The 14,550-nt window shown below is 36.8% G+C and overlaps 1 protein-coding gene across 1 annotated transcript; it reads left to right on the top strand.

Annotated features, from left to right (window-relative positions):
• Positions 1–273: 273 nt before the first annotated feature.
• On the top strand, positions 274–14,004 carry LOC119912226 (macrophage mannose receptor 1-like). Its single transcript, XM_038731322.1, has 16 exons — positions 274–395; positions 517–559; positions 1,445–1,615; positions 1,876–2,136; positions 2,225–2,324; positions 4,635–4,870; positions 5,371–5,628; positions 6,144–6,401; positions 7,172–7,315; positions 7,683–7,922; positions 8,014–8,113; positions 9,323–9,558; positions 10,602–10,859; positions 12,665–12,673; positions 13,545–13,627; positions 13,756–14,004. The coding sequence occupies exons 1-16, from the start codon at positions 393–395 to the stop codon at positions 13,825–13,827; spliced, it is 2,472 nt and encodes an 823-aa protein (XP_038587250.1). The 5' UTR covers positions 274–392; the 3' UTR covers positions 13,828–14,004.
• The last annotated feature ends 546 nt before the right edge of the window (positions 14,005–14,550 follow it).

Below are 14,550 nucleotides of genomic sequence, written 5' to 3'. Positions count from 1 at the left end.
TGTTGCATGTGAGAGCACCTTCTTGGCAGCGGTGGGGGCTGCCTCTGCAGAGGACACAGACATGGTCCGAGTCTTGAGACAAAGCAGGATACGCATACAACACAGGTCAGGTTTGACCAGATCTGCATATACATTTAAAATAAGATTATGAGCCGCTAGGTTTAGCTTTTACTTCCTGAGTCATGCAGCCTAGCTTGTCATTGTCATACAAGAACCTGTTTTTCTAGACTGAATCTTAGCTGCACCCACTTCTAAGGACTTACTCAACAGCAGCTGAGCACTATAAATCATCATAGAGCTAGTACTGAGCTTCCGTACAAGCAGCACACAGTAACTGACAGTCGGGACATCTGAAGTCTTGTATTTTTAAGCAGGAGGAGTGTAAAGAGATAATGGTAAGTAGAATCAATAACTGTAAAATATTCTACAAGGAAATGTATTGGTCATCTATATACCAACAGGTACACATTTTAGTATGAACTGATTCACGTTTGTTTTCAATGAAATTTTTCAAAGGTCTTACTCTTGGATTATGGGATGGTCATCATTGTGCTCACAGGTTGGTGCCTCTTGTTTGATTGTTCTGCTGTATGTGAACTAAATAACATGCGCTGATAGTCTGGGGTATGGCTCACGGCTGACAGCAGATGAGCCAGTATTCTAACAATCTAATAGATTCGATACTCACTTTTTGCCCCCATCCATCCCACACGTGTGGACAAAGAACTAAATTTGAATTCAGAGAAAAAAATCCTTGGTGGTGAACACTCTGATAAATACCCTTTGTCAGTGCAGGCAATGGTATTTTAATAAAAAATATGAACATAAGGTACTGCCCCAGATGCTCAAGTCTAAAGGAAGGAAGCATCCTCTCATCAAAGCCAGGCCTGGAGAGTTTCAAGGGCAGAATTATTCTCCATTTGTTGCCCCACTCCTCTGTGATTGAGCCAATGTAATTTATAATGAAAGAATTATCATATGTAGATAAATAAGCTGTCTTCACTCAGTAGTTCATATAAAGTAGTTTTTCTAACAAATTCAGACAAAGAGTACAACTTATAAGACAGGAAATAATTAGAACTGTTGAACTGGTTCTTTTTTCATTGTCAGCGGTAAACAGTGAACCAATGTACTGAAGCAGACTGAAACTTGATCTGACTTCAGTTGATAGACAAAGTATTAAGGGAGTAGACATTAAATCCAGCACAGCTGTTAAATTCAGCTTCAGTGGAGCATTCATTGTTTCCATGCTCTGTAGTCATGAGTAGTCACGAGTGTACACTGCTCGCATACAAAAATCTCATCATCAAGGAAAATGTATTATAAAACCCCACAGTACAGCTGAACCCATCTGATGCATAGTGCCTCTTCATGTTCACTGTAAAAGAGTCTTCATGCTTTATAAAAATATAAGTAATTAAAAACTGAATATTCTTTGTTTCAGGAGCACTGGTCAATGTTGCCTCTGCCCAAACTCGTCAGTACTACTTTGAGAGTACACCACTGAACTGGACTGAAGCTCAGAGCTTCTGCAGACAGGTCTACACTGACCTGGCCACCATAGAAAACACAACTGATGTCAGTGCTGTACTCAGGACCACACCAAGCTACACAGGCAAGTTCTCAATATTGGAAAAATATATAGAACATAAACATACTTTTGTATAATCATATACATACATAACAGCCAGGAAACAACCAAGTTTTTGATAAGTGTACGTAATATTATGGAATGTGAAAGAACAACAAAGTCCCTCAATGAAAAATAGGGGAGACACACAATTTAAGGGATATTCAGTAAAGTTATTCACATTTTAGTTTTTTCAGCAACTGTTTTAATTCCAGCTGTTATTTAATGAACATCTGTTTGAACAGGAAAGGCTTGGATAGGTCTCTATGGCGACAGCTGGAGATGGTCTCTGAATGACAGCAGCTTCTATGGTGAAGGAGAGACAGAGTTTAGAAACTGGGCTCCTGGACATACCAGAAATCCTAATGGACAACAGCTCTGTGTGGTGCTTCAAAGCTTTTACTATTACTATGACTATTTATATTTATATTACAATTACTTTATCTACAATGGAAAATGGTCTGAAATTGCTTGTGACATCCAACGGCCATTTGTGTGCTACAACGGTGAGTTTTCTTGTAGCGTAAGAATTAACAAAAAGCTAAATAGCTCGTAATTAATTTCAATAACTTCTCTTCATCATTATATTTCCAGGTACAGCAAATGGCACATCATCCTTTGTAAAAGTCAACTCACCTTTGAAGTGGACTGAAGCTCAGAGCTACTGCAGGGAGAATTATGTCGATCTAGCCAGGTACAGTGTGCACTGATGAAGACTCCAAGACATGCAAGAGTACTGTACTGAACTAACTACTTAACAACCACTATCTGTTCTGTTGATGAAACTCAGATTATTCAGTTTTGTGTTGATTGGAATCCAAAATGGATTGGAAAACTGTTTTATTCTTTTTGTAATTTGAGTCCTTCCCTTCCTCTATTTGTTCATTTAGTAATATTTTATTAAAATTTCTTTGCTTGTAAGTTATAAATTTTTCATTATTAGTTTTATGATTGTAAGGCACTTGAAGATGGGTCAAATATGTAGTGACACGGCCAGGTCTCCTTTGTTCCTTCATAAGAAGGGGGGGAGGTGAGTTTCTCACCTGCAGAGCAGACTGTCTGACTCAAGGGCCTCCGACCCCAAATCCAATGTCGTTGGAACAAGGTCTACTACATGAAATTCTTTGTTTTCTCCTGAGTGCTGTTCACACAGACAAACTGAACCCATATGGCGGTGACTTGCATTACCCTAAAAAAGTGTTATACTTGCGCGAGGCAAACAAGGACAGGTATGTCACCTTTAGTATAACTAGCGTTAAGTTAATTCAAAACAAGATAAGGTTTCAAAAGTAATAGTTGTTGGTTGCTTCTTAATCAAAAGATCCATATGTTAAACAAGGTAATAACTTTAAACAAAATAAAACTTTTGTGTTTACAAACACAGAGATATTTGGTATGGATGTGTGTACTGTTGCTGAAGTTACCTCTACAAAAGAAAGAGGACCAAGAAGAGACAGTGAAGTAGAGAACTGTAGTGTGTATGGTAGGCCTAAGTATGTATTGTAGCATGGTTACTTATGACCTAATACATTTATGAGAATTAATACAAATAATTCAGAGAATATTAATTCATAAAGCTCTCGTTTCGCGGGGCACCACCGGAGATTCAATTCACCCAGAGTATCCGGAACTCTGGGTAGCATTTAAGCATAATAATTATACAATTATTCACTAGTGGTCAGTTAGTTAATAATCGCTCAATTGTCTTAAATCAATCAGTCAGTCTCATATCGAAGGGGTAAATTCTCGTGGCAGGGAGGTTGGCAAAACACACACAATTCCTTTGATCACAGTGAAGTTTATTAAATAACTAAGGTGAATATAAATGCGGTTACATATACATCAAAAAGATAAACAATGGCTAAACAATGAGAATGTGGAGCTCTATTGTGGGATGAACTTGATTCATAGGGAGAAAGAGAACTAATGAAAGCAGTTAGATGATACTAACTCGGTTAAATTTGTCTAGGAGTTTTAAGGACTAAAGATACTGGATTAACAGACTATTGGACATCACTGATCACAGAATGCCTTGTTTTGCCGTCAGCCTGCCTTGGCCTGTTGCACAGGTCCCCACGCTATCTGCCCGATTCCTGGCTTTCTGCGAGGGAATTTTCCGGGGGTTCTCCATGTCTGAATGAAGAAAAACACTCCAGTGGCGACCGTCCTCGGTCTGGCAATGAGGCTGTTCTGTTTGGATGTCCTTTGTTACTTCTGGCAAGACAGGCCCACGTGGCTTCGGTGGGAGCAGTGTAAGGTAGCTCGACGGAATAAAGCTTAAAAGAACTTGGTCGTTCTTGAATTAAACTAGTGTAACTTAACAGTCTTTTACCTTTTAACAACAAAAGAAAAGAAAAGTCAAAGCAAGTAAATTTGCTGGAAACGAGGGAAAAATGGAGGTCGCGGTGCTTCGCGTGCTGCGCCGGGTCGAACTTCTTAGGCCGTTGCCGGGAGACGGGGCAGTAGGAGAGAACAAGAACAAGAGAGAGCGTGTCGCTGTTTTTGTCTGTTGAGGTGTGGTTCCCAGAGGGAGGGCTTGTTTCCGGACCGTCTTTTCTTTAACTTTTAATATGTCTAATCAAAACCTATTTGCGTGTATTGTAATCAAATATCTTCCCACAATCAAACCTTAATTGTCAAACGGTTATACCGTTGTTAGTTTTAAGCATTTGATAAAAAGGAAAACAATTGTCAGTAGTTCAACCTTAAGAGAGAGATCTCCCTCTCCTGACTGAGCTGAATCTATGGAATTAATATAGTCCCAAATGCATTGTAGCTGTGTGAAAATGCTTTGTATATGTGTGGAAAATGTCTGCATGTGTATCTGAATATCAGAAAAATCCAAAGTTTACAGGTATGGATCAATTCTACAGTTACAAAACAAACCTACAGTTACAAAACAAACCTACAGTTACAAAACAAACCTACAGTTACAAGTACTTTTGCATTTTACCTCATCAGTTATACTCACCCTTGATGTGTAAATGTGGTTGTTCCCTCACAGTATACGAAATCGGGCAGAAAATTACGTCATCACAAAGCTGACAGGTGCTGACTCTGTGTGGATCGGTCTGCACTGGGAACGACTGTGGTCTGATGGGAGCACCTATCCGCTTCAGTACTGGGCCAGTGGGCAACCAGACAGCGCAGGGCAGTGCGTCACCACATCATTCAGAAACTCAGGACTGTGGTCAGATGATAACTGCTCCCTCACTTTCCCGTTCATCTGTTACTCAACAAGTAATGCATCTTTTTGCTGCTTTATTTAACAGCCACATATCAGCAAGAAAACAGCTGAAACTAACATTACAGACAATCTGTGACTGTGTCTGTGAATCCTTTCAGTTTATCTTTTCCGCACACTGATGCAGAAATACATTTGCCTATGATTATATACTACATATTACTAAATCGATGTCAGAAACATTTAAAATTTTAAATAAAATAGCCTGTTATTGTTATTATTATCACAACACATCAGTGATTCATTTTAAGATATGCTTCAAATATTATTCTAATGTGCATCATAATTATTGAATAAAATATTGATTTATTAATTAGATTATTAATTATTATTAATTAGCCCCAGTCAACAATAAGACTCAGTTTAGCTGTAAATGTACAGTGACTAATGGATCGAGACTGCAGCTTCTCATTAAATCGGAGCTATCGTGTGTAAATCCACTTTCATGCAAAGTTGTTTGTGGATAAATTCATTCCCTTCTTTTCTTCTGTCTCAGCTCCTCCAAAAACAGAAGACTTCAGATCAATAGGGCAAGATGAGACCAGTATCACTTTGCAGTGGAACAAAGTGAACAACAACATCAGCTTTATTCTCCAGTTTAATGATGCAGAGATCAACATCACTGCACCAGATGGAGATGGACCAGTAACTCACACAGTCTCATCTCTCACTGCTGCAACTGAATACACATTCACTCTCTTCTCTGTGTTTGAGAACGTCAGAAGCAGTGGAGTAAACATTACTGCAGTTACCGGTAATATATGTCACTTTATTTCTATGTTCTGTATCTGCTTAGCGAGCCATCATCTGCTTTTCAGAGCACCAGTGTAAAACTAAGACGTTTCTACTGGGTATAATATTCATTACAGGAATGTGCTACTTAACAACATGCACTTTATTGCATGTTAATTTAACTCAGCATTGTTTTGGCCAACACTGTAAAATATTTTTTTACATTAAGAATGATTTCTTTTTAAACTTTTGGTGCATTGTTATTCTTCATTTATCATAGAGTACATCTCTGTTGTGATATAAAGTGTGATGGATATGACTACAGAATGTGACATCTGGATCCAGAAAACAAAACATTCTTAATAATACAAAGAATTGTTTCACTCGCTCTGTTCCTGACAGACAGCTTTAGTTTGTATTATTATTATTATGTGAAGATACAAAATAAACCATCTTGAACTGTCAGAGGGAACATTTTCACTTTTACTGACAGCCATTACTTAAAACGTGTTTAACTGCTCTATGTGTCTCTCTCAGCTCCTCCAAACGCAGAAAGCTTCAGATCAATAGGACAAGATGTCACCAGTATCACTCTGCAGTGGAACAAAGTGAACAACAGCTTCAGCTTTATTCTCCAGTTTAATGATGCAGAGATCAACATTCCTGCACCAGATGGAGATGGACCAGTAACTCACACAGTCTCATCTCTCACTGCTGCAACCGAATACACATTCACTCTCTTCTCTGTGTTTGAGAACGTCAGAAGCAGTGGAGTAAACATTACTGCAGTTACTGGTAAGATAACTTCATTAATGTGTATTTAACCGGGAATAGCATTTTAATCTTGCAACATGAGAAGCTATTGGAAAGTTAGTTATAGTTACCAGCAGTATTTTTTAATCTTGTTACATTTGAACATTTTCCTTTTTCCTTCTTCATGTAATTAAGTTAACTTCATGTTGTCTTTGTTTCTTGTTTTTTCTTCTTTCTTTAAAAGGAAAATGTTAACATAAAATTACCTTGTATTTTTGTTAACTTATTTTCTTTTTTGTATAAATTCAAAATGTATGCTTTTTTTCAGTTATGATGAAACTTAAGTCTGTCTGATTTTCAAGAGATATTAACAAATTATCAATATATCTTAGAATATTCTTCTTTCCATGTAGATGTAAAACGTCTTATTTAAAACATATCTGACTCAGTACTGCATATACAGTAAGTATTTCTGCAAAATCATTGAGACAAAAAATGACAAAAAATTGTTGGTAGTTGAACATTTTTTTGTCAGTGGTAAACAGTGAAAACATTTACTGAGACAGGCTGAAACTTGATCCAGTTTAAGATGATAGACAAAGTGTTAAGGCACTAAACATTAAATCCAGCACGTCACAGAGCACTAATTGTTTCCATGCTCTGTAGTAGCATGATATAGTGATAAACTGCTAGCATACAAAAATCTCACCAAGGAAGATGTATCGTAAAACACCACAGTGCAGCTAAACTAAACGAGTCTACCTGCTTTATTAAAAAGTGAGTAATAAAAAACTGAATATGCTTTGTTTTAGGAACTCGTCAGTACAACTTTGTGAGTACACCACTGAACTGGACTGAAGCTCAGAGCTTCTGCAGACGGGTCTACACTGACCTGGCCACCGTAGAAACCATAACTGACACCTATGCTATATTCAGCACCACATCAAGCTACAGAGGTAAGTTCTCAATATTGGAAACATACACTGAACATACACATAAAATATATATACTGTGTATATATATATTTTATGTATATACAGTATATATACAGTGTATATATATATATATATATATATATATATATATATATATATATATATATACTGTATAATCATATACAAACACAACACCCACGTTTTTGATAAACGTCCTGTTACTATTAATACTAAAATGATAAAATATGATATTATGGAATGTGAAAGGCCCTCAAAGAAAAAAAGGGGAGACACTTAATTTAAGGGATGTTGAAGTTATTTACATTTTAGGTCAATTCAGCAATTATTTTAATTCCAGCTGTTACATAATGAACATCTGTTTGAACAGGCAAGGCTTGGATAGGTCTCTATGATGACAACTGGAGATGGTCCCTGAGTAACAGCAGCTTCTATGGTGAAGGAGAGACAGAGTTTAGAAACTGGGCTCCTGGACATACCAGAAATCCTAATGGACAACAGAACTGCGTGATACTTCAAAACTACAAGTATTCTGACTATATGGATTACTACAATGGAAAGTGGTGGAATGTTAATTGCAACATCCAGTTCTACTCTGTGTGTTACAACGGTGAGTTTTCTTATAGCGTAAGAACAAAAACCTAAATAGATCTTCTGCATAGCACATTGTTAATAACTTCTCTTCATCAATATATTTCCAGGTTCAGTAAATGGAACATCATCCTTTGTAAAAGTCTACACACCTTTTAATTGGACTGAAGCTCAGAGATACTGCAGGGAGAATTACGTCGATCTAGCCAGGTACAGTGTGCACTGATGAAGACTCCAACACATACAATAGTTCAGTACTGAACCAACTACTTAACAACTACTATCTGTTCTGTTGATGAAATTCAGCTTGTTCAATATTGTGACAGTTGTTTGAATCCCAAATGGACTGGAAAATCTGTCAAAATCTTTTACTTGATCCTTTTTGTCATGTGAATACTTCACTTCCTGTGTTTTTTATTTTTTAAATTGCTTTCCCTATTGCCCAATTATGTGTATTTCATCCTTAGTTTTGTGACTATAAGGTACTTGGAGTAACGTAGTTTGATGATGATTACAACCAGTATTAGTAATAGTATTATACCTTAGTTTTAATGCGATTATTGCCATCAAAATTGTATAGTGCTGGTGAGGGATTAAGCAAATAATTGAGTTCAACAAACCGTTGTCTTTGAAGAATTTATTGATAAAAGAGAATAACAGAGAAGTACTACAACACAAAATCAGCTGGTCCAGAGATCTGCCACCTAGGGCAGCTTCGGGCGTCTGGCCAGAGCAAAGGGATGCATAATACACAGTCTACGTTTCTATGTTTTGGGGAACAGATATCCTCTCCCGGCCTTAAATGAACATTCAAGGAGAGGAGAGGAACGAAAGGAAAGGAAAACACAAAACAATCTCACAGTTCTTACCTAAATTAGCCATTAACCAATTAGCCATTTTCCCTCCACGGTGTCATGTGACTTGTTATTGTTACAAGGTCTCAGGTTTGAATGGGGAGCAGGTGTGTTAAATTTGGTGTTATCGCTCACACACTCCCTCATACTGGTCACTGGAAGTTCAACATGGACAGGCCATCCTGCCAGGTTGCAGATCATAAAGTAAGACAAAATAAAAACCCTTGACCTGCGGCCGGTTCTGCCTGAAATGGACCGGCCATTTGGGACTCTTCCTGAACTTCCAGTCTGCCCCTGGACATAAACAATAATAGTAATAATAGAAAAACATGCATAAAAGATTAAATGTAGGGAGAAACAATTTTCTGCAATTACAATTATATTGCACTGATTTTATAAGATGTTAATTAACAGCTACGTTGACATATTACCAAATTCTTAAAAATCACATAAGCTACGAGATTACATTTCATACAGTTTCAAATTTTTTTTATCATTAATGCTAAACATCTTAAGATATACTCCACTCACTCTTGATGTGTATTTGCTACTGCTTCTATCACAGCATACGAAATCAGGCAGAAAACGACGTCATCACAAAGCTAGCAGCTGGGGATGATATGTGGATCGGTCTGCACTTGGAACGACTGTGGTCTGATGGTAGCACCGTGCTGTTTCAATACTGGGACGGTGGGCAACCAGACAGCACAGGGCAGTGCGTCACCACAGCACTCAGTTACTTAGGACAGTGGTCAGATGATAACTGCTCCCTCACTTTCCCGTTCATCTGTTACTCAACAAGTAATGCATCTTATTTCTACTCACATACTGTAAAGAGATTCATTGTTGCATTAAGTCTACTTAGTTATATATTATTAGCAAATACACTATATTTAACATCAGATTCACAATGAATTTAGATTTGTGTACATGGGCAAGACTGTTAAAGCAGAAACAAGAATGGTCTTCATTTTTACTGTTCTTCTGCAAAATGCTGTTCAGAAGGTTATATACAGCAGATAAACCTGTGGACATCTAGTGATCCTGTTGTAACCTGCACAGTTTTTAAAAGCTACATTCCTAATCAAATTACTTTCTTGTCTGTAAGGTAAATGTTTGTGTTCTATAAAAATGTTCTCAGACACAAAACAACAAAAATCAAGTCAAATAAAATGAAAACTCATTGCAGAAATCTTCTATTGAAATTAAGAAAAACAACAAATACCATAAAAACTTTCATTATACAAAACATTAACTATCTATAGCTTACTTAAATGTTTCTCATCAGCAGAGCTTGACATTAACACCCACCAACCTGACAAATGCAATTGGACTTCAGCTGTGGCGGGTAACCCAGTCACTCCAACTAGCGACTTTGCCGTGTTGAAAAATTGTAGTCTTGTAAAAAGGCATCTGAAATAAAAAACAAATTGCAGTGTGACACTAAGACACCACAACTCCCATACTACTTGCAAATAGTGTTTGCTCATTGGTCCATTAGTGAAGCATATTGTCTTGTGCACAAGTGATCACAGCGTTCAGTCAGTGCATGAGTGTGCGTGGCCGAGCAATGTGGGAAAAAAATGCACAGGACAACGAGAGAAATAAAAAGGGCTGAGAGGGAGAAAGGCAGGAGGAAGTGCCATTAAAGGCTGTAAAATTTCACAAGTTCAATTAATCTTTTACACACAGTGCAGCACTTTTATTATATGTCAACATGATGCACTAAAGTGTGAAATCAAACACCTGATGAATGAAAAGTCTTGTCAGTGTGTAGCGCTTTCTCAGTATCAAAAATCAGGTTCTTTTCACACAAAGTTCATTCACTTCTTCTTCTGTCTCAGCTCCTCCAAACGCAGAAAACTTCAAATCAACAGCCCAAAATGAGACCAGTATCACTCTGCAGTGGAATAAAGTGAACAACATCATCAGCTTTATTCTCCAGTTTAATGATGCAGAGATCAACATCACTGCACCAGATGGAGATGGACCAGTAACTCACACAGTCTCATCTCTCACTGCTGCAACTGAATACACATTCACTCTCTACTCTGTGTTTGAGAACGTCAGAAGCAGTGGAGTAAACTTTACTGCAGTCACTGGTAAGATGTTTGACTTCATGAATGTGTATTTAACGAGGCATAACAACTTGAGGTTAATAGTGTTGTATTTTTCAGTGAACCTTTCATTCATTTGACCTAATCTTTTACATGACTAGGGAGGAACATGTAGTCTCAGTGAGAAATTTGTTCATTTTCACGCATGCGTGAATGGTTTTGGACTACGTTTACTTGGTACACGACAGCTGCATGGGCTCCATCAGCTATGGAAACAGAATTGATTAGTTCGCCACTCATAGGCCTCCCTGTGGTTCTCTGGATTTGAGTTGTGGAGCAGGAATTACCATTTAGTTCCCCACTAACATGGGTCCTCGGAGTCTTTCGTTCATTCGGCAGGCTGAGTTACTGCCAGCGCTGGAGAATAAGGCAAGCCGGTTGTCACATAACAGTCACTTGAGTGACATTAGATGGATAGTTTGTTAATTAGCCTATATGACATTTAATACAACATAATGTCTTTATAGTGCAGTGATGATGTGCTATAGCGTTAACACAGCCATACTGCAACGTTAGTGCTGCTAGTGTTTACAGCTAACAGCTGATGAGAGTTATTCTTGGTCCGGTCCACTTCAGTACCCTGGCAGGTTCTACCAGGAGCCGAATTACCTCCAAGGTAGTCTCCTCTCCAAAACAAACGGACCCAGTCATTAAAATATTAAAACACCCTTAACACAACCACAAAGTGCTGCGGTGTGTTTACAGCTAACAGCTGACCCGTGCTGTTGTTTCAAAGCTCTTGACTTCTGAACAACCTGGCAGTGTTTGAGAGCGACGTGCTCATGTTTGTTTCTCTCTGTCTGCAGAATCCACACCTGATGTGCCTTATTCTGCATCCAGACCTGCCAAACTGCTGCGTTTTGATTATGTGTTTATATTTCTTTGTTCCCCCCTCTGTGCTGGAGTTCTTTTAAGAACTTGATGGCCCTATCCAGATCTTTATTAAATTTGTTGAATTTTAATAAGAGTGTGTTTATTTATATAGTGTGTCAAGCTTATTACTTCAATATATTCCCCGTAAATCTGATGTTATTAAATAGATTTTACTCATGGATAGGGACGTTAGGCTGCTGTATGAATGACCACTTTAGAGATATAATGATAGTAATTCTTACTGTGTATATATATGGCTGGTGTGGTTGTATACTCATTTGTGAAAATGGATGGATTTAGCCGGAGTAGTGGCAATTCATTATTGACATCATATTTCTGTGGTTTTTACATGGTTTGAAATTGGTTGTGGTAACATGATAGAGAATGATCAAGAAGTGAATTTGTGCATTATACTGAACCTTCTGTGTTTTTCACATCGCCCACTAGAGGGCTGCAGCGCCGCAATAACCAGCCTAGTTCAAATGAATGAAATGACTCAAAAAAGATTAGTTAATTTTATTGAACGATATTCAAAGATTCAATTCAGCAAAAAGACAAATTTTTCCCATCGTTAACAGTTAATAGTACTTACTAGCAGTAGTGGCTTTTTTCCTTGTCACATTTCAACGTTTTTCTCCTTCCTCCTTCATGTAATTAAGTTCATTCCATGTTGTCTTTGTTTCTGAGCACCTTAAAAATGACAATGTTAACATAACTTAACCTTGTAATTCCATGTCAATATATTTACTTATTTTCTTTTTTGTATAAGTTAAAAATTTACATTTCATTTTATTTTCTGTTATGATATATCATGCAACTGAAGTTTGTCTGTCTGATTTAAAGAACAAATTATCAAGTCATCTGAAAATATTCTTTTTTCCATGTAACCAAACATCTCTGACTGTGTCCTACAACAGAGGGGCCTTGTAAGTTTATGCATTTGTTTCATTCATTACATGGTCTGAGCCTTTGCCTTGAGTGCCCAATTCAGAAATGTATTTTCATCAGCTTGATTGTAATTGATATCATTATCACTGTATAGAGATTTAGTAATACACATTTATATTATTTCTCTCATATCTTATGTTTCTTTAATTTGTTTTTCATTATTTAGTACGTGTTCACTTCAACTGTTGTTGCTAAAACAGAAATGAGTCTGTTCATTATGCACCATATGGATTTTTCCCTCACCGTTCTGATAACCGATAATATCGTCACATTTTCTTAAATTAAAAAGAACTTAATAACCTGTAATTTGCACTTTTTTATAACAACAACTGATGGTAAGAAAGGCTGAGATGTCGTATGCAGCAAGATTTATAATTTAATATTGCAATAATTCTTCTAGTCTTCATCAGGCCACTGAGTCGTCAAACTAAGCTAACTCATTGGGCTAAAGTCAGAAGTCCATATGTCCGTGGTAAAATATGTCACTCACTTTGGTATCAGATGCAACAAGCATTACAACAGCATCGATGCACATCAGCCAAAATTAATTTTCCGATATGATTCTGATAATGAAAATACACCCAATATCGGCCTACTTCACAATTTAATAAATACATAACATGATTTCACATATTTTTAAAGTAGTATTGTGCATAGAAATTACATGTGAGACTTTTTCAAGTGTCATGAATTAAACTATATATTAAATATAATAACTGAAAGCATAAGCCTATGCAAAGACAGTATTTATGGTTATTATTTTTCAAATGATGTTGAATACTATCTTATATTAATGGGATCCATTACCATGTGTATTATCATGTGTAACATATTGTGTATTTATGTCAGCAGATTATGTTCTTGCCCTGAACGTGGAATTAGAGTCATTGACTCAGCTGTCAGACTCGGACTTGCAGAGTGTGTTGGAGGAGGTGAGACTAACTGTTTGTATTCACTTTTAATTCAAATAATCCAAATAATCTACATCTAATTATTTTGATCAGCATTAATATTGTTTTTTCTGTTGTGTGTGTGTGTTTGTGGCTTTTTTAAAATCTAGCTCTTCAACCAATACGGACTGTCCCCACAGTTGTCCTTCAAAGTGTTGAGACGAAAAATCAGAAGAGACTAGATGAAATCAAGGACAATGGATCTGCAATTGAAAAACTTTTTTTTAATTTATTTAGTTATTTAGACTTTTCACATTTCCATGATAATTGTCATCATTCTCCCATTTATATGCCTGTGAAAATAAAGAATATGTGAAAATTGATCCTATAACCTGCATTTCACCTTTAAAACATTAAATTTTAGTATAGTTAAATTTGTGTATCATTCATTCTTTTGATATTTACCCGGGAACCAGGAAACCAACCAACGCGAATCAGAAAAATTCCACAGTGGAGGATTTAATGGACTTGGAAACTTTCATCGACAACTATTACAACCAGCAAAACAATATGGACATGGACTCAGTAATTAGTAACTCTACACCAAACCCATCAAAAAGAAAAAAGACAGACTCTTCAAACAAAACTATCCACAGAATACACCTCACTCAATACAAAATGTTTAAAATGGGACTGGTCGATACCAATATCTGTTCTCAATGCCCCTTAGGTATAACAGACAATTATCTTCATGCTACTTGGACCTGCCAACCAGTTTACTCTCTTTGGGCAGCAGTAACTAACAGACACTACACAAATTACTCTACCAAATAAATATAAAAACCCACTACTTCTTTCTCTAGATGTTGCTAAGAAAGTAATCTTTCAAAACTGAAAATCCAAGAATTCTTGTCACATATCTCAATGGATTAATTTACTTACAGAATATATTTTGCTAGAAAAAA

Source organism: Micropterus salmoides, unplaced genomic scaffold, assembly GCF_014851395.1.
Source record: "Micropterus salmoides isolate LMB-PRFRI ecotype aquatic unplaced genomic scaffold, ASM1485139v1 Ms_hic_scaffold_2, whole genome shotgun sequence".
Classification (NCBI taxonomy): domain Eukaryota; kingdom Metazoa; phylum Chordata; class Actinopteri; order Centrarchiformes; family Centrarchidae; genus Micropterus; species Micropterus salmoides.
This window is presented reverse-complemented; position numbering and strand designations above follow the sequence as displayed.

Bases quoted from the DNA above. Each gene is read 5' to 3' on its own strand.
- LOC119912226 (XM_038731322.1), top strand. The intron at 560-1,444 runs GTTGGTGCCTCT...TCTTTGTTTCAG, and splicing joins GGTCATCATTGTGCTCACAG to GAGCACTGGTCAATGTTGCC. The intron at 8,114-9,322 runs GTACAGTGTGCA...CTTCTATCACAG, and splicing joins AATTACGTCGATCTAGCCAG to CATACGAAATCAGGCAGAAA.